Source organism: Lagopus leucura, unplaced genomic scaffold (assembly GCF_019238085.1).
Source record: "Lagopus leucura isolate 7727_CA_CO unplaced genomic scaffold, USGS_WTPT01 108-8_obj-0_obj, whole genome shotgun sequence".
Taxonomy (NCBI): Eukaryota; Metazoa; Chordata; class Aves; order Galliformes; family Phasianidae; genus Lagopus; species Lagopus leucura.
Window position 1 is genome coordinate 30,320 of NW_024966376.1, and position 22,336 is coordinate 52,655.

The following is a 22,336-nucleotide window of genomic DNA, read 5'->3' on the forward strand; positions in this document are numbered from 1 at the left end:
TTCCCCCCCCCCCCCCCCCCCCACCCCCATGCCATTCAAAATAAAGAAGCAGAGCTCAGCGGAGGGGCAGGGAAGCAGGCAACGAGGCAAACAGCTTGCTTGCAGCCCATGTGCTGCTTCACCTCGAGGTCCAAGCCATGCTTTCGCGCAATTCTGCATCCACCTGCAGCCCCACGTCTGTGCTGCACTCCCTATACTCCATCCTGGATCTGACCCACATTGTAATGAGCTGTACATCGCCCTGCCCTCCTGCATAGTGATGCTTCGCCCCCCCCCTTCACACGTACGCAATAAAACCCATCCCTGCTGCCCAGCATCCCTCCAGCAGCATCTGGCAGTGCTGACCCCATCGCTGCAGGGCTCAGCACCGTGGAGGTGTTCTGCCGTTGCCAAATTCTACCTGCACCCCACAGCCACCGCTGTGCCTTTGTGCTCCCCTGGACAAAAGGAGGATTTCTGCTTCTGAAAGGCCCTGCAAAGTTTGGTTGCAGAAGGGATCAGCTGGGTCCCAGCTGGCTCCCGGCTTCCAAGGGTAGAGCTGCAGTGCTGACGAGCTGGGTTTTGCTCTGCAGTGAAGCAAAAGCAGCACGTACTTGCTCATTTCTCCTGCAAAATCCATACTACAAGGCAAAGACAGACCTCACCATGGTGCATCCACGGGAGGCACTGGGGAGGACCAGCAGCATCTCAGCAGCGCATGCCCCCATCCCCACCTGACACAGCCCTAAAGCAGAACCTGGTGCCACGCTCTATGACAGAGCCACAGCAGGAGAGCAATTGGAGAAAGCAGCAGCACAGGCCCATGAGGTGCACACCCAGTTTGGGAGCAAAAAAAAAAACCCACAGATCCTTCAGCTGTGCATAGACCCCACAGCAACAGCCAGCCATGAGCAGCTCAGAGCAGGGTGCCCACAGCTCAGTCCTGGGATGGAGATCGCAGTCACTTGTGGAAAAACAATCTCTGGTCAAGCTGTGCTGCCAGCCCCACACAGGGACTCCTTGTTTTGCTGGGCTGGGAGGTAAAGCACCGCCTGTGCCTGCAGACACCGCGCATCGCTCGGCTCAGGCTGCTCCCTCCTCCCCCAGTCCATGTATGCTGGATCTGGGCAGACTCCAGCCCAGAGTCCGGATGCGCACAGCTCCCACCCAGCATCACCAGGGCAGCACTGGGGCCATCCATCCTCTCATCCATGCTGGCACTCCACAGGAGGTGAGGGGTGAAAGCAATTTGTGCCATCCCCACAGCTCCTTCCCCCAGCCTCATCCCACTGCCTCCCACTGACATCCCCAGCACGCAGCAGATGGCTGCAGGAGCGGCACAGACGGCTCCATCTCAGATCCACCCTCCGGAGGCATTTCGCCCCTGCGCAGGGAGGCATCCCCCTCCATCACCAGCACTGAGGGGACCGAGGGCCGCCACCATGTTTTGTTGGCATTTTTTTCCCCCATCTATGGGGATTTTCAAAGCTCTTTTCCTCTCCCCTTTGCCCCGCGCTCCTCTTTTATGATCCGGGCTGGATTAGTGAATGAGCCATTGTAACAGGGCCAGGGAGAGAGAAGGGAGCAGATGGGAGCACTTTCGCCCGGGCGCTGAGCGATGCAGCCAGGTGTTCCAGGAGCCTGGTCTGAAGGTTACCCAGATCCAAGAAACACAGCATGCACAGGGCTTCACAGAGAGGCAGGCTGTCCTTACAGCCCCCTGACCCTCAGCACTAAGGGTCCTTGCTGTCAGCAGAGCCTCCATGAGATTGGCTTCCATTTGCTGCCATAAGCTCCTTGCAGCAGCACCCCTTTCTGCTTTCCAGGGCAGGAGCTGCCCAGACCGACCTCCCCAGGCAGCCATTCAGTTCTGCTCTGAAGCAACCCCAAGCCCAAATACGGCATCATTTTGGCCCCTGTTCTTCTCCTCCCACGCCTCTGAGCCCGCCTGCACGTCACACCCCATCCCATCCCAACCCTGGAGCACTGAATACAGCAGGGAACTAGGGCTGCACCCCATGGCCATATACTGCAGCTGCATGGGGACATATAGGCATCCCCCCCCCCCCCCCCCCCAGCCCTCCTGCGCCTTGCAGCCTCCCCATTTTGGCACTGGGGTGGCTGGCATGCTCCCCCAAAGGCTGCCCACACATTCCAGAAGCTTTCCCTTTTGGAGTCGCAGTGGCTGGAGAATCCCAGCTATTCCAGCATCTTTATCTTCTTTTGGCTACCATTATTCTGGCCATGTCATAAATCCAGCACCGCTTCACTTTCAACCTCTTCCAAGCTGCACTTTTTAACCTCCCTCCTCGAGCAGGATGGGGATCTGCTCCTTGCCCCCCTGAACTGAGAGGTGCCAACAAAGGCTCCTTGCAAGTACAGCTTGTCACCACTGATGGATGACATGGAGCCAGCTCTGAGGCTGTGCCAACCAGGTGGCCAAGCTGTGCACAATACAGGGACAACCCAAGGATCACGCTGCTGGAGGGGAAAGCCAGCCTGGCTTGAGGAAGGAGTGATGCTCATAGGGATGTGGGTGTCACTCATGAGGACATGGGTACCACAGAGTGCGATGCCATGTGCTGTGCCAGAGACTGCTGGTGGCTGTGGAGTGACACACACAGCACTGAGCTGAGAGAATTAATTCTCTCCATCCTGTGTGGCTTCCTCCATAAGGTATCAGCGCTGCTCTTGATTAGAGGAAAGCTTCCCATATTACAGGCTTTTGGCTCCGGGGAGGAACGAGCTGGCCAATTGCAATTATTAAGACATTTAAAGTGCATTTAACCCAGGAGCCCTTATTTTCCCCTTTCAGTGTAACCACTAATTCCTCCTAAACGGTCTGCTCTGTGCTCCCAACCAGACAAAGGCTTTAATGTTTGCCTGAAGAGCCCCACGGCACAGGCACCGTGAGGGGAAAAACACAAAGCTGGTGCAGCCCCTATAGGGAAATCCAGCAGGGCCAAGTGCCTGGGGAGTATGTGCTGCCATGTGGGACACGCAGGCCACCATGCCCCAACAGCACAGGGCCACCTTGACCGCATCACATCAGGGTGGCTGTGTGCTGGCAGTGCCCACGGAGCTCATCCTGCTGCCATCCCACAGCTGGGGACAGCCTGCAGCCCTCCCATCAGCAGCACAGACCCACGCTGGCCAACCAGCATCATGCGCTCTCTCAGGGCCAGGTCTTTCTTTCCCTTGTTGCTCCTGGATCCCTTCCGACCAAAATCCACCGATGGAGCTGAACCGAGGGCTGGAAGTGATGGATTTGTACCAGGGATGAACCTGCAGCTTTCAGCTGTAACAGCACCAGAGCTTCCCACGTTCCAAACAGCCGGGAGGCCTCGGCACACGGTCCCCCATCCAAAGCAAATCCCTGCAGGGCTCTCCATCCTGTGCTGGGCATACCCCATAGGGGTGGCTCGAGCCAAGCATCGCTCCCTCTGTGCCCAAAGCACCGAGTGGGATTTACCAGCTCCAAAGGGCCGCGGGTCCCCAGCTGCTCACACGCAGCTCTTCACACTTCATTCTTCCCATGGAGAGGGGCTGGCTGAGGAAAGCTCCGGGCTCCGAACCCAGCTGAGGCTCGGCCCGATGGGTAAAACAGATGCTGCAGCAGATGCAAAAGTCATCGGCTCCTCCCGGGCTGGGGAGAGAGCGGCCAAAAAAGCAGAGGGATGGGCAAAGGGAAAGCAGATTTTTGGCGCTGGGGAAGCAGGAGGCGGCCGCGCCGTGGTGTGAGCCCAAGCTGGGCTGTGCCGGCTCCAGCCCCGCTCCCTGGGGTTTGGTTCCCAAACAACAACAAATTGGTTGCAGATTCCGGGCCGGGTGGGGAAATAAAAAGAAAATCAAACCGAAAGCCTTTGACTGCAGAGATTAAAGGGGATCAGAGGCCAAGCACACAGTCGGCACCCAGCTCCTACTGCTCACATGATGGAGGCTGCCTTGTGCTGGGGCTGTAATTAAACAGCTGTGTTTGCTTTAAAGGACCATGCAGGGCTTGCTCAAACCCCATTTCTGTAGAACATCACTTGATTTCAAGCAAATATTTTTGATATATGTTGCCCTGGATTTGGGACCAGGGGAAAAATAACACAGGAGGATGGAAAAAAGAGATTTCTTGAAGCACAGGGCCACAAAGGTTGGAAAAACCTCTATGTCATCAAGTCTGACCATTAGCCCACCACCACCATGCCCACCTGGCACAGCTCAGCTGTAGGGATGCACAGTGGGGGTGACGTTGCTCTGCCGTGGCTGGCTAGCAGCCAGCAAGCACAGGGTTAAGCCCCAGCCAGCCCCTCTATCAAGGGCTGAGCGCATTTAGTGGTTTAATATTAACCGAAGCGTGACAGCAGGGCTGCACCCCACTGCTGTGCCTTCAGCAGGAGGGCTGAGGGCTCTGAATCCCTATAGAAAACCCAATGCCACTCCAACTCTGAGATGCAACAGCAGAATTGTCAGCACCCCCAGCACCAGGCGCACACACACGTGTGCAAGGCAATGAGAAGCACAGCCCCGCTCAGCACACAGTCAATACCTCATTTGAGGTTTCGCCTTTCAACCATTTCCCATTCATTTCAGAAAATGGATCGGGCTCCCACTGCTGCAGGAAGATCGAAGGGACTCCCCTCCCCCCAGCCAGGAGTGGGGGACAGCAGCATCCAGCCTCCCCCCTGCACCGTGGTAGCATTAATGGGAAGTCAATGCAGCTGCTAACGACCATACTAGTGCTGACCTTCAAGCAGGGCCAAGCAATGAATTGTGCCATTAGGAAGGAGGTGTAGGTTGGTACCCACCTGAAAGCACAGCTCTGGAATACCATCACCCCAGTGCCAGGAGCAAAGCCAGCACAGAGCCAAGGAAGGGAGCAGCTCTCCCTGCTATATAGCCTGCCTGGGAGCCTGCTGCCCATCTACTGATGATGCAGTGATGCCCACCTTGGAGCCTCTTAATGAGGTAATGATGCCCACCTGGGGTCCTACTGATCCTACTGATGGGTTAACGATGCCCACTGTTAAGATCTCATTGATCTTACTGATGGAGTAGCAATGCCCAGCTTGGAACCTACCCATGGGGTAATGATGCCCACTTTGGATCCTATTGATCCTAATGAAGCCCACCCTGAGTCTTACTGATCATAGAATCAGAATCACTAAGTTTGGGAAAGACCATCCAAGTGCAACCAACCACCTGTCACCAATATTTCCCACTATACCACATCCCTTAATACAACACTGTTGTGTTCTGATGGGGTGACCACGTTCACTTGGAATCTCATTGATCCTACTGGTTCAGGGTAACGATGCCCACCTTGGGCCCTACTGTGATGGGATAACAGTGCCCACCTTGGATCCCACTCATGGGGTAATGATGCCCTCCCTGGGTCTTATTGATCCTATTGATGGGGTAGCAATGCTCACGTTGGATCCTATCGATCCTATTGGTGGGGGTAAGTGTGTCCACTTTGAATCCTATCAATCCTGTTGGTGGCATGATGATGCCTACCTTTCATCCTACCGATGGGGCAACCATGCCCACCTTGAATCCTGTTGATTCTTTCGATGGGGTAATGATGCCCACCTTGAATCCTTCACCTGGGATGCTACGGAGGGGGTTACCATGCTGGGTCAAGCACACAGCCCCCCTGCTTTGTGCAAAGGACGATGAGAACCCCCTTCCCGTGGGAAGGACCCACGAGAGCCCCTCGGCGCTCTGCTCTCCCCTCGCGTTGAGGACAGCCGGTTGCAGTGGTCACTGTTGCCCTCTGGTGGCTCAGGGACACGGGGACGGCGGTGACAAGGAGCTGGTGGGGATCCCACTGGGCACCCAGTGAGCAGGAGAGAAGGGGAGCACAGAGGGTGGGAAATAGGGAGGGGAGAAATGAGCAGAAAATGTAGAATGAATTAAACAAGCTTCCTACTCTGCCCCCCACCCCAGCAGGTTCCTCCCCCATCCATCCTCAGCTCCCACCTCTGCCTTTTCCCTCTCACACACAGAGGCTGTGGACCAAAAGGCAAAGACATCCAAAGCTGTCACTGCAGCTGTAGCACTGGGAGCCATCCCTCCATCTTCCAATCTGCCCATCTCAGCCAGAAACAAATAACCTGCAGGCTGCAATTTCAGGCTGCTGGCTGTGCAACGGCCTGTAAGCTTCTAAAGTGGAGGGGGAAACACTGGGGAGGAGAGAACCCTCCCCAGAATGGGGGTTTTGGGGTTCTGTTTGTGTGCTGGTGGCATCGGCTGTGAGGTACTGGGGGAGGCACGGTGGCTTCCTGCACCCAGCTCCTATCATGCTTGCACAACCCTGTCAATAAGCATTATAAGAAAGCATTCAGCTCACTAGGGAAGGCAAAAATCTGTAGGGTTAAGATAAAGACATGATGACAGAGCGAGGCAGGGTGTTATCTTGGGCACAGTGGAAGGAAACGAGAGCTGTGAGGGAGGGAGGGCTGCTTTCCCCTGGAAAACATCAGTCTGCCAGCTTGAAGGTCAGCAGAGGTCTGCAGCAAATCAGCTTTTAATTGGAAATGAGCGCAGTAATCACTCCTGCCATCCCCATCCCCATTGCCTATGGCAGCAGGCAATTCCCAGCCCAGTCTTGGACACTGCAGTGCGAGCACACTCCATCACCCCTCCCCACTTCTCCACCCCCAAAGACAAGCAGAAGCTCACAGAGGTCCCTCGGCCACCTCTGATGGCTGAACCCGACCCTCGCAGCCCTGCGGGGAGTTAGCCAAAGTGCAGGAGAGCAGGCAAAGAGCGAGGTAAGAGCGGTCGAGACCACAACCCCCTAACAAGGTCCTGAGCAAATCCATCCCAGATGTGAGGCCTTTCCCATCAGGAAGCAATAAACACACAGTTGCAATAAAGAGAGCTGCAAGTGCTCCGTGGGGTTGCGCCGCGGTAGTGCCTGTGTGCGTGGGGGGGGGGCCTGTGCTCCTGCTGCCCATAAATGCCCTGTTTGTGCCATGCACCCCTGCGTCCTTTCAGCTTGGAGGTTGGATCTTGCCTGAGATGGTGACCCTCCTCAGCTTCTCAGTGCCCTTTGGGGTGGGAAGGGGCGAAATCACAGCCTCTCACGCGCTGCATCTTGAGATACATGGTACACAGACCTGTCCACACCCCAACCAGTGCTGCTTTCCCATCTGCACCCGGTCCTGTGGCACAGCACCAGGAGCTTCTCACTCGCCCCACTGACTGCTCCCAGCATGAGAAGATGGAGAACATCCATGCAGGAGAGCCCTCAGCCGGGCTCAGCCCCGTGGGGCAAATGGGGGCAGACTCTTTCCTTCCTGAGCCTGGAGGTCTTTGTGCCCCCCCCCCTCAGCCCCAGCAGCTCCTCCCGACGCCGAGTCGAGTCGTGCCTCAGTAGGCTGTGCTCCCCCCAGGCAGCCTTTTGCAAGCTGGTGCTTTGTAATCCGGCGATGCACAAACCGGGCAGCTCTCCAGCCCTCCGAGCTGTTTTGCATTTAGGCTTTGCTGGCTTTTAGCTACCGCATCCAGGGCAGAGGCAGGAGCCGTGCTCCCCATCCCCAGTGGCTCTGCCCCTGCTGCATCACCCCCAAGCCTTGTGGGTTGCTCAGCATCCCTGCAGCACCAAGGATGCCACGACCCATAGCAGCTCTGCTCCTCCAGCCCACGGCCCATTGCATCCCCGAGGTCCTGGAGGAAAACCTCACTCCTACCCATATTGCCTGGCTGATGACCGTGGTGGGGCTGCTCCCATTGCTCCATCTCACCCCTGTGGGGCAGAGGACAGTGCATCGGTGGGAGCCTCAGCAATGCCACATGTCTGTTGATGCCTTTGGGATGGATGCTGACGGTGAGTGTCCCCATCCCAGCACCGCCTGGATTTCTCCATGAGAATCAGAGCCCGGTGCTTTCACCCCCCCTCCTTCTCCCCTTACAGGCTGTTTTTCTCCCCCTCTCCTCCTTCCGTCAAGCAGCAAATATGCTTTCAGAGCAATAAGACGGCTGTTCAGCCTTTGGAACAAATGTTCTCTGCCAGGCTTCGAGCACAGGGGTGGAGGGGGGACTCACACTGATTTAATGACAGTGATTTAAGCAATTTGATCCATTTTTATGGCGCATTTACAGTTAAGGAAAAAGGAAGGGGGGGGAGGGGGAAGAAAGAGGAGAGAGAGAGAAAGGCAGGAGTGGAACAGAGGCAGAAAGGTTGGGGAATTGCACCCCAGCAGGCGCCTGTGTGGGGAGCGAGGCTGCAAGCTGTTCCCAGCCCACTCTGCCAACGCAGCCCCGCCAGCTCCCATACTGTGCTCCCAGCTCCTGGGCTGCAGCTGGACCAGAGCATCCCTGGGATGGGGCACGAGCATCCCCATCCCCTGCCATGGGTGTAATGGGGAGGGGGACGGGACGGGGATGCAAGCCAGCTTGTAGGGGAAAGAGCTTTGCGGGGGTCCTGGTGTAACCATCTGCGGTCTGTAGTTTTACAGTGGGGTAATTGCTACGTAATGCAAAGGATTAGAGATTAACCCCACTTCAGCTCTTGTCAGTGTCAGGGAATACACTGCAGACTCGTTGCTGGGGCTGGGTAATGGTGTGAGTGAGGCTTGCTGTGTGCCATAGGGCACAGGTTGTGCGTTGCCAGCACGTCCCCAGAGGGTCTGTTGGGAGGGATGGAGCAGCAGCGGGTGGCACTGGGGGCTCTGGGGGCTCAGGACACAATAGCACGGGGTTGGGGGTTTTTGTTCTTCAAGTGCCTTTAAATTAAAAAAATAGAAAAGGGATGGGAGGGAACTGGGGAAAGAAAAAGAAAAAGAAAAAAAATAAAATAAAATAAATAATCCCAAACAGCAAACAAAATAAATCTTCCTTACCCACGCCAAAACAGAGAGAAAATAGCCAGGGACATTGGAAGGGAAGCTGTTGATTACAGACGCGGGATGCGCTGCCAATTTCAGCAGTTGGACAATTTTCCTTTTTCAGCCCATAAATAGACACCCCCTGCTCCAGGGTGGGCCAATTCTCGTGGCTTGGCGGCTGCTGTGGAAAATTGTCCCTGGAGAGAGGGGGGGGGGGGGGCGCGCAGCAGCAAAGCCCCCAGCCCTGACCCTCCTGTAGCTCCTGCAAAGCCACAGGGCAGAGATCAGAGCCCCAGAATGGCTGGGCAGAGCCCCCACGTCCCCCTGGGGATGTGGCTGTCACAAGTTGCTGTCCCTGCACTGCTGGGGCACGGTTTCTTTGTGGTTGTGTCCCCAGGATCCCCTTTACCAGCTTTGTGGGAGAAAAATTACATTTCCACTCAAATTTTCACTTTGGTGGCGCAGCCCTCGGCTCAATCACTGCCTGCTGCTTCCGAGCTTTGCTTTGCATGAGAGGAGCAAGCAACAGAAAGCTTCCAATTATGAGGCTCTAACAGCTGGGAGCGCAGACTTCAACCTAAAAGACCCCAAACCGAGGGGGTTCTCAAAGTCACATCCTTTGTCCTACTGCAGAGCACACAGGGATATGGGGAGCATCCATGTGCTCAGTCCAAATTCAAGGCCAGCATCACATCTCCTGCCTCAGAGCTCAGCTCTTCCATGCCCCAAAACTCAGGATCCCTGGATTTGCACACAGAGAATGCCCCTTTAAAGCCCGCAGAGCCCTGGGGCAGCTCATCCCCATCCCTGCACTATGGGCAGGCAACAGCAATGCTGCTCTGCAGGATGTTTGGGATAAAGAAGCAAGAAGGTTGTTGTGGGGAGAACAAAAGGACGAATCCCAAAAGGCTCCAAATCAGAGGGCAAATGCAGAGTGGGATCCCAGTGGGGCCCGAGGGTGCTTAGGGTACAGTGTAGAGCCAGGAGGTGCCTCATTGCACGGATGCAGGTTGGCCATCCCACTTTGTGACCCCTAAGCTTTCATCCAGCCTTGCACCTGGAGAACCTCTTTTGAACGCAGACAGAGAGACAGACACCCAATTTCCTGCTCTACCTCCAGTTTCCCTCCCTCCCTTAAGCACAGGCACCTCTCCAAGCCCTCCTACCACCAGGCTCACCCCTCCCTGACTGCATCCAGCTATGGGGACTGCTCAGTGCCACGGTCCCCATGGAGCCACCTGCACGCCGCGCCGTGGGGACACTGCCAACCCACAAGCAGCTGCCTTGGCCCTGCTTCAAGCGGCGTGGCATTTCAGTTCAACTATTTTTAGGAAGCTGAGCACCCCTTCCCTGAAATGCAGGGCTCAAGGAAAGCATCTTTGATGTATGACCTTGCAGCACCCCAAGGGCTGCAGCCACGTGAATCCTGCTCTTCGGTGCAGAGCCAATGGGTGCTGCTCCAGTCAGCGTCCCCACATCGCCACGGTTCTGTGTCCCCATGGCCCTGTATCCCCATGGCTCCATTTACCCATATCCTGACAGCTTCATGTCCCCACACCCCTGCATCCTTCCCATCCACGTAGCCCCATAGCCTCGTGTCCCCATGGCCCTATAACCCCACGTCCCTGCAGCCCCATGGCTCCGTGTCCCCATAGCCTCGGATCCGCGTATCCCCACAGCCTCACATCCCCACGCACAGCCCCACCGATTCTCCACTCCGCCACCAGGAGCTGACATCCAAGCACAACCCCCAGCCCCGCTGCCATGCAGGTCGCTCCCGGTTTCAATTATCACCTGCTGGAGCAGCAGCTGCCGAGTGCAGGGAACTCAAAGCAAAGTCAACAAGGGCTTGTTGTTTCAGCTGCTCAGGGCACGCCTTGCTCACCCCCCCAGCGCCAGGGATGGGCAGGTAAATGCTGCAGGAGCCGTGGGGCAGGGAGCAAGCTTGCCAGCAATAAGAAGGAAAAAAAAAAGACCCACCAAGCCAGCAACTGCACAGAGGTTATCCGGGGGACAGAGCAAATAATTGGCGAGGCGAACAATGCATTTTAATTAAACCTCTGCAGGAAACGAGGGGAGGGAATCAAGTTAATTGCATGGAGCGGGAGCAGGAGATTAAAAATGTTCAGTGCTCGGATGGCGGCGGCTCCCATCCGCCTTCGCGGAACAAAACAACGCCACCCTGATGGGTATGGGGACGGTGGGGACACAGCACATGCATCGCTGGGGCCCTGGGGACGCTGCAGTGTTGTCACCGAGGGGCTCCGTGCACGGAGCTTTGGGTGGCTACAGGCAGAGCCTGGCCATGGGACACCTCGTGGGATCCAATTGGGACGGGGCAGCGCTCGTGGCAGGGGGACACCTCAGCCCTGTCTCATCCCAGGAGCCAGGCACAGCCTCATCCAAGCGCCTACCAGCCCACAAGCGCCTCCCCATGGCACCCAGGGCAGGGTGGAGGCAGCAGCCCCAGCCACTGTGCTCTCTCATTACCCTCACCACCCCCAACCTCCCATTAATTAGCACCAGCACAGCCCTCTGCCCACCGCCAGAACAGCCTAGCATCAACACCTCCCCCTTCTCTTCTCTGCACTCGTTTCCCAGGCTGTGGTTTCCAGACTCTGATCCCACATAGTCCTGTTCCCAATGAGGAGCCCCCCACTGGGGGCACGGGAATGATGCCAGGAGCAGAACAACCCACGTGCAGGATGCACACAGAGGGCACAGCACATCTGCTGCATCACTCCATCCACACAGCAACCAAAATGCATCCACCTAGAGAGAGCCCGGAGCCGAGCCTGGCTGTATGAGAGCTGGACAAATTACAGCAATTAAGAGAAGAAAGAGGCACGTTGACTCCAGTTCCACAAACCTCAGGATGCATTCGATGTGTGTATGTGCATAGGGAATGGGGGTTGGGGGGGGGGCGACGTTTTGCAGCCGCTCTGCGCAAAGCGCTTTGTGTTCTCGGTGGCACAGGCTGTCCCTGCAGGCAGTGGGTGTCACCAGGCTGGGACAGGCTGTCCCCAACTTCTGCAGCACGAGGACACGTGGTTCTGTGCTCTGAGCAGAGGGTTTCGTGCCCCGCTGGGAAATGAGAGCTTCGGAGCAGCGGAGGTCGAGAGCTTCTGGTTTTCCCTTGCAGCTGCAAGAGAAGGGCAGGAAGGAACGCACTGAGCTCTGTTAAATGCTTTGCTCCTGCTGCATGAGCGAGCTTTCCACCTGGGTGAGCACGACTAACCAGCCAGAAAAACAGGGCTGTTTTAGCACAGGCTGAAAATGCACATGGAGGGGAGGGGGGAAATGCAGGATGCTTTTGATTGAAGTGAGAGTCGGAGCCAGGAGGTGAAGTGGGGGGGTGAACACACCTAGAGCGAGCAGAACGCTGGGAGGTGGGGGCCAAGCCTCCTGCACCCCTCTGCCATCCATCACTGCCAGACCACCCCTCACAACTCCCCAGGGTTGGGACCTGGCACCCCTGCTGGGAGCAGAGGTAGGGACGTGCTGGGATGAGGACATTTGCAGGTGCCTGCAGGGAAGCTGTCACCTCCTGCTCCTCTGCTCCGTGCGTCACATCGCTGCCCTGCGCAGCCGCACCACGCAGGCATCACTCGGGGTGTTTTTGCTGCTATCGCTGCCAGCAGACAGCGAGGAGGAAAACAAGGAGAAAACGCCACAAAGAGCCGCAGTGCCACCCCAGGCAATTCGACCCCCTGCTTACAGCTGAACACCCTTGAGTGCAGAGCCCCTGGAGCATCCCCTCCGCCAAGACTGGTAGCCCCCCGTGGGCACAGGAGGGGATGGGTGCTAACAGCCACGTGCAAACCATCTCCCCTTGCCCCTTCTTCAGTGAAGCAGTGGTTGCTGGCTGCCTGTCCCACCAGCAGCCCTCTTTTGCTCCATTCCATAGCCCTCACTTACACCCAGTCCCTGGGGGACGAAGAGGAATCGTTTTGTTGGCATTTTCGGGGCAGAGGATGGAGAAAATGCCCTGGTGCAGACGCAGCACGAGATTCTACGTCCCACCCCTCTCCCTGGGGAGGCTGTGCGCTGCTAGAAGGGCAAGAGCAACCCCATGGGCTCCCAATCCTGGTGGCACCGTGCAGTAGAAGCACTGCTATATCTGACCACAGGAACAAAGCCACCAGTTCACCCGAGCGCATCCCCACATCTTCTGTGCTGAGCACTGTGCACAGCCAACTCCAGCACTATCTGCTGGGGAGAGCAGCATGCAGCCCTGGCAGGAGCAGACAGGGATTTTCCAGCTGATCCAGCCCCCCGCAGAGCACGTCCTGCTCTGCTCACAGCTGAAGCCATCAGCCTCCGGGGAGCCAGAAGTGATGGGCATGGTGAAACCCTGCTGAAAGCGAGCTGGAAAGCATCCCCGGCAGCGACCTTGCCTGAACACAGCAGCTTGGGTTGGGAGAGCAGAGCAAAAGGATGTGAGTCAGATCTGAGATGTGGTCATGAAGGACAGATGTGTTCTCTCACTGGCCAGGGCTCTGTCTGTGCACGCAGAGTGGCTCCCAGCTCATCTGCCAGCCATCCCAAAGCAGGAGTGATGATTCCCTGCAGTAGCTCTGCAAGGCAGACCGGGGACATTTGTGCTCCTGAAAGGAAGAAAATAATATACAATATATACATCTTAAAAGAGGTCATTTTCCTATATGGGCGTTGTATGCACGTTCCTATATGGTCCTGTATGCACGGAGGGTCGGGCACACCGCAGCTCCAGCTCTGCAGCAGCCCGACCTGTGCACGCTGACCCAACGGAGGAACAAACGGGAGCGCCTCTGCCTGGATTTCCCCGCGCACGACAGCGGGCAGCAGCAGCTAGAGCTGCATTTCGCTCTGCAGACACACGGTGGGGCCGCGAAACCGAGTTCTATCGCTCACGGGTCCGATCTGCCTCCCTCCGGGTGCAACATTGGGGTGCTGCCCCTTTAGAGCTATTGCGATACCCACCAGCATCCCCAAGGGAGCCCAGCATCCCCCCAGAGGACGTGCAGCCCTTGCGTTTCGGTGTGTGGCCCTACGCCCAGCTCACAGCATCTCCTGCCCCACACCACCAAAAGTTGGTCCTCCAGCAGTCACAGCCACCCACTGACTGCACGGGCTCCCCTCCCTCTCACCGACAAATTGTGGCTGATGTTGGGTGATGAACATCTGAAAAGGTGGCGACAGAGGAGCAAAGGAGGGCTTAGGGTCAGTGGTAACCACACCTCCATCACTAACTCCCTTCTTTAAAAGCAGATCTTGCTCCCAGATGCTGTGACAACAGGGAGAGCTTTGAGCAGCTCTGACATACAGTAAAATCCTCAGGGCCTGGGAAGCAAACGCACTCTTATCCCTGGAGGAAGGGAGGTGGAGAGAGGGCTGTTCACCATGCTCAGAGCACCCCAACCTTACCCTTACCTGCACACACTTCCATCACAGCTGCTCACACTCCAGTTTAAGGCATTGCCCCTCCTACCCAGCAACCAACCCCAGCAGCTGCCCTTTGCCACGCTGATTAATGGCCCTATAGGTCTCCATCCCATGTAGGTCTCCACCCCATTATGCACACAGCAGCCTGGAGGTGCCGTGGGGCACCTGCACTGCCCCAGCCCCACACTTCTCAACATCAAGGGGTTTATCACAGAGCAGGAGCAGCTGTCACAGGTCATGCCATTCCCTCTGCTTTTCTGGAGCTAATCAGCCCACACCCATGTTTTCCCAAGGAGAAGCCCAGATAAGACACCTCAGCACAGGTGGTGACCCAGGGACGGAATTCATCCATTCCTGTACCCCATTTCTGCAGGAATTGGGCCTGAAGGAGCCCCCCATGAATGGACTGCGTGCCCTCCAGGGAGTGCTGCAGGGCAGGGACACAGCATGGCCACAAAGAGACCACATGGACATGGGGACCTAAGCATCCAGCCCTGAAACATCTCAGATCCCGAGATGGATGAACCAGAGCGCAACGGACATGGGGAAGAAGGGGGAATCAAAGGGAGAGTGTTTTGTTTATTTATTTTTTTAGAAAAATACACATGCAGATAATATATTCTTTAGGTTCAGGGGAAGGGGGGGTGGGGGATAGGAGATAAATGCAGCAGGAATGAGGAGAGAGCTCCTCTCCATCAATCACACACAAAGTGCAAACCGGCAGCGGCCTCCCTCAAGCAAACAGCCGTCTGGCAGCAGGGCTGGGAAGGGGGCCCTGCCTCGGGGACCTGCTCTGCTATTTCTCTTATGGGATACATGGGGAAAGCTGCACGAGGAACACGTTCCCATGGAAAACTCCACTTTGGGGACAGCCGTGTCCCAACGTCCTGCAGCCGCCGTGCCAAGGAGCGCATCGGGACCCGCATCAGAACCTGCTCGGCTGCATAGCTGGGGCTGCACTGATGCAGGCAGAGTGGGAGCAGCAACCATTCCTATTTCTCAGCTTGCTTCTTTCTTGCCTTTTTTGTTTTGTTTGTTTGTTTAAGTGACAAAACACATTGCTGGGGTCTGTCTGCTCTGGAAATACACACAGGAGGCTCCGGCAAGGGATTGGGGCTGTTGGCTCCTATTTCTACAGGCTGCCCACGGCGCAGCTCTGAAGTCTGGCGGATGGTCATGCGGGTGTATGGCAGCTCCACACGTGTGTGTTTGGGTGGTTTCGAGCAGCCCAGCTTTGTTCTGGGGGCAGGTTGCCCTCCCCACCTACTCTGGTTGCCGTCTCGCCGTGCCGCTACTCGCTGGCCATCTGCTCAATGTGGTCGCTGAGCAGCTTGTATTGCTCTACAAGGGGAGAGGGAAAGCAATGCTTGGGTTGTGTCACAGCATCCCAGTGGGGGGGTCATCACATCCCAGTGGGGGGTGCTGCGCATCACATCCCCCTGCCCAGCCCCACCTTCATCCAGATTGCCGATGGTCGCCTGCTTCTTGAGGAAGTCGCTGCAGAGCTTCTTGGTGAGGCCGAACGCCAACATGTTGTGGATGAAGGTGCTGAGGAAGGACAGAGGGGCTCTTGATGAGGGCAGGGCCACACAGCCCTTCCTCCTCCCCACCCTCCTCTTCCTCGCCGCTGCCCTCTGTGGCAGGCGATGCTCAAACGCGGGCCCCACACTGGGATGCTGCAGGCTGGGATTTGCCAGCGAAAGGCCAGAAGCAAGTCCCAGGGAGAAGCACTGGGGATGCTTTGCCCATTTCCCCAGCACAGGGGACATCCCAAGCGTGGCACATGGGGTTCCAGCACGCCCTGCTCACCCCAGCTGCCCGAAGGTGATGTTCTCATTGAAGCGCAGGCTGTCGTCCCGCTCCTCCTGTGTCATGTGGCACCACTTCTCCCTGCAAGGCACGAACCCACCTGGCATCACCAATCCCCCCCCCCAGCAAGAGATATCCTGGGAAAAAGTCTTCTACCACCAGAAAACAGCTTTGATTTCACACCTGACCTTCGGAGCCCTCCTTATGGCGAGGGGGAAGAAGCCTGCAGCTCTTGGGGATGCCCATCCCAATAGGGCTGTGCCCATCCTCACCTTCAGGCACTTCCCTGCCTGCTGCACAGCGGCCTGCAGATCCTGGAGCCCCCAGCCATGCATGAGGGCTCTCATTCGCCTCCCCAGCCCCAAACCACATCCCCAGCACTGCACTCAAGGATGCCCCAGCTCCCCTTACCCCATTCCCCAGCAATGTGATCAATGCACAGCCTTCACAGGATGGGGCTTCAAGCTTGAGAGCTCTGCAACTAGCTCTAGGTGGTGACACACGTCCCACTCATGGGACTTTGGGAATAAAGTCACGCTGGGCAGGACTGCAGTGTCACTGTGCAGTGGTGCACAGTGCTGGGGTGGAGCTCAGTGCATGCACACCAGGGAAAGTGCAGCTCCAGGATGAAGCCAGTCCCCTTCTGAGAGGTCACAGCCAAGGGTGAGAGGAAAGGTGAGGAGAAAGGGAGAGGAAGAAGAGATATATCCATACAGAGGAGAAGAGTGGGGGTGCACGGCGAGCAGGACACGGTGCTGGGCAGAGATCAGGGAGCTTAACTCAGATGCAGAGAGCTGAAACACGAAAAGGATGAGAGCTCCATGGGAAGGAGCCCACTCTTCAAAGCACTCAAGACCAATCTGCTGTGCTTCTGGCTGGGCGTTCAGCGTGGGATCACTGAGCTCTGCCCAGACCCTTGGGCTCAGCAGGGGCAGATGCAGGGTTCCCTCCTTCCTTTCCTCCTGCTGCAGGCTGATGCTCCATCCGAGCAAAACAAAGTTATCCTTACCCATGAGAACGATTTATAGCCAAGACTCGAAGAGCCCTCACCTCGAGGGGTTTGCTCACCAGTCAGACGTGCCATGCTCCTGCAGTTCGGAGCATGCCCAGATCCCAGCACCACTGACCCACCTGGGGCTCCCTCCAGCTGGGAGGATTCACTCGCAATTATAACACAGCCCCAGTTTGCAGCTTGCTTTGTGTATAGGGGTGGCAAAAAAATCAAGGAGCAGATCTTCCAACCGCAAATGCCCTTTCCAGCAACGACAGCAAGCAGGAAGGATGGGAGAGAGTGATGCTTTCTGCACAAACAGCCCCACTTCACGCCCCAAAACCTGCCCAGGACACAGCTCCATCCCCCAGCAGCCAGATATCCCATTCCCACTGCACCATGCTGCAGGCGGGGGTTCTTTCAGCAAAGCAGCATTAATGGCAGAGAAACCCATTCATTTGCAGCTCTGCGTGATGCACAAATCTCATGCATCTGCTGCTCCCCGGTTTTGAAATGCACACGTGAGGCCCCCCAGGCAGCATTTGGGGCTGAAGGGACCCCTGGCAGGTGATGTGAGGGAGGGATGCAGACAGACACACACCTCTTCTCCTCTTCCTCCCCAACGTTCCCTCTGGAGCGGCAGCAGACCGACAAAAGTGGCACGGGACAGATCATGCAAGAGAGGTGGATGGAGGGAGAGGGGGAGAAGGACGGACGGGAGGAGGTCGTAAGAGGCAGAGAGAGGGAAAAGAGAGAGAAAAAGAGGAATTTAGTGACACCACCTCCTCCCTCCTCCCACCGCCCCTCCCCCTGAGATGCTGGGAGCGTTCGTTAGTCGGACTCAGCCATCAGAGTAATTGGGAACGGCACCCGGAGCAGAGAGCAGCTGCCGGCGGCGCACGTCCTTGCGAGACATTTGCTGCTGCTAATTTGGGGGCTTAGTCAAAGCAAACGCAGTTTCAGTGGCCTGCCTGCCCACGAGTGTCGATGACGATGCGAAATGAGCAGGGAAACCTTTCTGCTCCCCGAATTGAAGGGGAGGAGGATCCTACCTGGTGGTGGGGGAGCGCTTCCTGCGCTCGCAGTGCACGGCATCGAAGAAGGCGGCGTTCCAGAAGCGGAGGTTGTGCCTACGGGGCAGGGATGGGGGTCAGAGGTGATCCTCCCTCTTTGTGCCCCCCACACCTGCATCCCACAGGCTGGGAGGTGACTCAATGGGTCCAATTGGGGTAAGTGAGGGCTTCGTGCTCCCCCCCCCCACCGGGGGGATCCTATGCTGCCCACCCCCAGCCTCACACAGTGTGTAGGCAAGTGGGCAAACCCCAGCAGAAGCCACCTTGCCCGGCGTTACCAAATGGGCTGCTGCTTGAGGTGCATGTACAAGTAGATCTTCTCTCCTTTCTTCTCCTCCTCTGGGCTCTGCATGGAAACTGTGGGGACACACGGTGACATTTGGGCACAGGGAGCTCAGGAAGACACGGCACCAGCCCTCCCTGTGCTCCCCCCATCCCCACAGCTCCAGCACTTCTTCCACGCTCCCTCCCCGCAGATACATTTGCCATGCCTGAATCAGCAATGCTGGCTCCACTCACCCGTCTTCTTCAGCTTCTCCTTTGGTTTGTCCTCACCTTCGCTGTGGCACAGAAATTGGTGTTAGCTCCCAAGAAGCGCAGTGACAGCCAGAACAACACCACCCAGACCCCTTGGCAAGGGAAATCTCATGTGAAACATTGCTTCTGTGCCACCCTCCCCAGAGCCAGAAAGGCAGACAGGAGATGCTGGTGCCCATCCCACGGGCTGGATCCAGAAGACCACAGAGCAGTGGCAGCATCTCCTGGAACCAGGCATCACCACCCCAAGGGACATAGGACTCCCATGTCATGAGATGCCCAAAGCACAAAGCACGGGGACCGGCCAGGAGCTGTCTTCCCATGGCCATTATCACCCTACCTCTCTCCCATATCCCCAAGCCCAGTTGGCTCCCGGCACCATCAGCCCTCCCTGCCCATCCAACACAGAGGTACCCACTCGCTCTTTTTGGCCACAGGACCCTTCAGCTTGGTTTCCAGGCCCCCAAAGAAGCCTTTGACATTCTCTGTCTTGGCTGATGTGTTTTTCAGCAGCCGCTCTGCAATGTCCTTCTTCTCTGCCAACCAGCTGTTGGCCGACTTCAGGTAGGAGTCAATGCTGCCTGTGGGCTTCTCCTTGGCCTCCAGGGGCAGCGCGTGGGTCTTCCCTGTGGGTGACACCCCAAGAGCTCATTCCCCCTTGGCTCCAGGGATCAGCTCTGAGCAGTGTTACAAAGACAATAAACCAGAGAGAAACCCTCCTCATCCCAAACCTTGTAGGTTTCGGACAGGAAATCCAGCTTGCTGTGGGGGTGTGACCTCTACCCAACAGGGAATGAAGTGTTATTGATGTCCCCAGGGCTGGGGAACATCTGGAGATCACCACATACCCCCAGCAAGAAGCAAGGACAACCCAACCCAGCAAGGTTTGCGTGGCTCTGGGCCCAGGGAGGCTCTTTTCTGGTTGGTGTCAGAATCAGCCAAGTTAAACCCAGCTCAGGAACCCACCCATCAGCCTCCCCATACAGTCAGCACGGACAACACCAAGTTCAGAGCCTTCCCATCACCCTCTCCACGCACACCAGCTGCATGCAGAGCACCTCACCCCCAGCACAGGGTGCAGGTGCTCCTTACCGATGTAGTAGTATGTGAAACACATGGTCATGAGGTTCTTGGCGGGGCTGAAGTCATCCATCTGGTGACACCTGATGGGGGGGGGGGGGGGCTCAGTAAGGACCCCAAAAGAGCAGCTTTGTGCTCGTGGCCACAACAAACCAAACCCTCCAGCACTTACTCAAACAGCACCAGGGCAAAGGACTGCATCAGGCGGTAGAAGGTCTGCTCTGACACGCACTTGGAGTTGCAGCGCTGCAGGCACAAACCCAGGGCTTGTGTTATAGCATCACAGCCATCGGGTGCATAACTGCACTGAGATGCCCTCTGTGCTTCCTTCCCACACGTCCCGCTGTTCTACAGCACTGCTCTGGAGCGCTGCCCAATCTGCCATCCCAAACCCTCCATCCCCAGCACAGGCACTCACCTGTGCGCTCACGTATCTGGCGAACCACTCCCTGCCCTTCCCGTCCTCACCGCTGCACAGCTCCCCAAACCTCGCCTTCTCCTCCTGCTCCAGATCCTCTCTGCAATGGAGGAATTGGGAAATAAAACACCGTTAGAGCTGAGGCTTCCCCTATGGATCCTGGGTGGAGCAGTGCGGGGTGGATGCAGGGAGGACGCATGGGGATGCTGCAGGTGCATCTTTTCGGATGCCTTTTGGATCCTCCATCTCCCACTGCTCAGAAAGGGGGAGGGAAAAGGGAGAAGAGGCAGCAGCTGGAGCGGGACCTGAGCTGCCAAGATAGGCACTGAGCCCCGATGCCATCCATCACTCTGAGGCTGCTCACCCCCCGGTGAAGATCTTCTCCACGTAGTGCCGCACGAAGTCCCGGCGCTCGGACGCTGCCTCATCCCTGGCCGACCCAGTGCTGTGGTTGGAGGAGAAGGATTCACCTGAGGAGGAGCGGCGGTGGCCCCAGTGCGTGGGGGATTCACCCATGTCGTTCTCGCTGTCTGCCGACTCGGTGGCATCGCTCTCCTCTGCTGTCACCTCCTCCAGGTGCCCGTTGTCACTGGGGACGGCCGGAGGAGAGGGCTCTGAGGGGGCACGGGTGGCTGCTTCGGTGCTGAAGTCGATGAGGTTCCCAACGGGCACATCTGGGGGGGCCTCCATGGCTCTGCAGGAGGTGCGGTGCTCTGGTGGGTGCTCGTCTGCCCGGCCCTCACTGCACCATCAGGAACCAGGGAGGAGGGGATGGCTATGGCAGGTGGGGCCGTGCGCTGGGGGACAGGCTGTCATGGGGCATCTGAAAGGCAGGGGAAGGACAGGGTGACATCAGCACCCACATGGCGCCCATCAGCAGTTGCACAGGGTAGGCACACGAGGCTGCTCCCCATCGGATACATCACAGCCATGCAGAGCTGGCATGCTTTCTGTGTCCTTCAAGAGGGTTTCTCATCACTTAGCCCAGATGAGCTCCGTGAGCCACACTTGGGATCTGCCATCCCCCAGCCTGATGGGTGACATCGGGCTGCGTGTGACCGTCCCCAAGTCTTATCTCTGGTGAAGCATCCCCTTCCCTGGCACCAGCACTGAATCCCCGTGCGTGCACTTGAACCCAAGTCCTGAGAAGAGCCCCAAGGACACTGCTGCAGCCACCAGGATCACCAGGCAGCTCAGCATCCAGAGGCTGCAGTGCAGAGGGACCAGTGAACGCTCCCAGCTGGCTCCCATCCATCCCAACCCAGTTGTCCCCAAGCATCCCAGGCTATGCCAGAACTGGATGCAAGCCAGGATGCACACCACGGACATGCAGCCAGCAGTGCTGTGCAGCATGGGCTCCTCCTGCAGCCATGCCTTGCTCTTCCTCTGCACCACCAGGCAAAGGGGTGACCCGAAGCCCTGTCCCATATGCCCTGCCCTACAACACAGCGATCCGGCTGGGTGCCAGCATCCATCCAGTCATCATCCATGCACACACAGTGATACCCCAAGAGAACGACTTCAGGGTGCAAGACCTCAAAACTTGCAGTTGGGATCAGCAGAACCCAGGCCAAGGCTGCAGGCAACATGAGGAGATGCGTTCTGCCCTTAGGTGGCCAAAAAGGGTTTAACCTCCTGCTCACCAGCTCATGGTTAAGCACTGTCATAGAGCAGAGGCCACAAAAGCTGCTTCAGATGCTGCACATATTGCTCATGCCAGCCATGGGCATCCCCTTGAGCATGCATCGCCCAGAGCTTCTATATTCCCTATGGGCAGCTGAACAACAAATCAGTGCTGGGGGTGACAGCCAGGGAACACTGCAAACCAGGACTTGGCTGGAGCCGTGCACAGAGTCAGCTCTAAGAACTGCTCCTCTTCCAGCAGGCAAATAGGATATCTGGGTGTGGGGGAGGTCGTATGGCCTGCTCAGCTGTGAGAGCTTTCTGGAGGGGAAGGAAAAGGAGGAGCTTTCCTGAGAGGAGAGGAAGCACTGCAATGCCCAGCGGGGGTTACAGCTTCTGGAAATGGGAACAGGAAAAGGAATGGAGGAAAGAGAGCCCCCCCAGCATCGTAACCCTGGCTTTAACCACCTCAGTGCTGCCCTCAGCTTAATCTCAGCTGTAACAAGGTGCAAAGCTCAGGACCTCTCACCTGTGCTGTTCTGGCTATGCTGGGGGGGGGGGGGTGGGGGGGGGGGGGGGG

At 57.2% G+C, this 22,336-nt stretch overlaps 1 protein-coding gene across 5 annotated transcripts in view; it reads right to left on the minus strand.

The window, feature by feature from the left end:
- Positions 1–14,766: 14,766 nt before the first annotated feature.
- KIAA0513 (KIAA0513 ortholog) overlaps positions 14,767–22,336 on the minus strand; it is a 9,017-nt gene continuing 1,447 nt past the window's right edge. For 4 of the 5 annotated variants that reach the window (XM_042893126.1, XM_042893129.1, XM_042893127.1 and 1 more), the window contains exons 2-13: positions 20,498–20,956; positions 20,134–20,233; positions 19,888–19,961; positions 19,728–19,798; positions 19,054–19,261; positions 18,618–18,658; positions 18,377–18,455; positions 18,078–18,155; positions 17,627–17,656; positions 16,035–16,115; positions 15,679–15,773; positions 14,767–15,566 (exon numbers count right to left, since the gene is read on the minus strand). In XM_042893126.1, coding sequence (XP_042749060.1) covers positions 15,517–15,566; positions 15,679–15,773; positions 16,035–16,115; positions 17,627–17,656; positions 18,078–18,155; positions 18,377–18,455; positions 18,618–18,658; positions 19,054–19,261; positions 19,728–19,798; positions 19,888–19,961; positions 20,134–20,233; positions 20,498–20,823 — 1,233 coding nt within the window. In that variant the 5' untranslated portion in view covers positions 20,824–20,956 and the 3' untranslated portion in view covers positions 14,767–15,516. The remainder of the gene's footprint in view (positions 15,567–15,678; positions 15,774–16,034; positions 16,116–17,626; positions 17,657–18,077; positions 18,156–18,376; positions 18,456–18,617; positions 18,659–19,053; positions 19,262–19,727; positions 19,799–19,887; positions 19,962–20,133; positions 20,234–20,497; positions 20,957–22,336) is intronic. The other variant, XM_042893131.1, reaches the window with a different exon arrangement.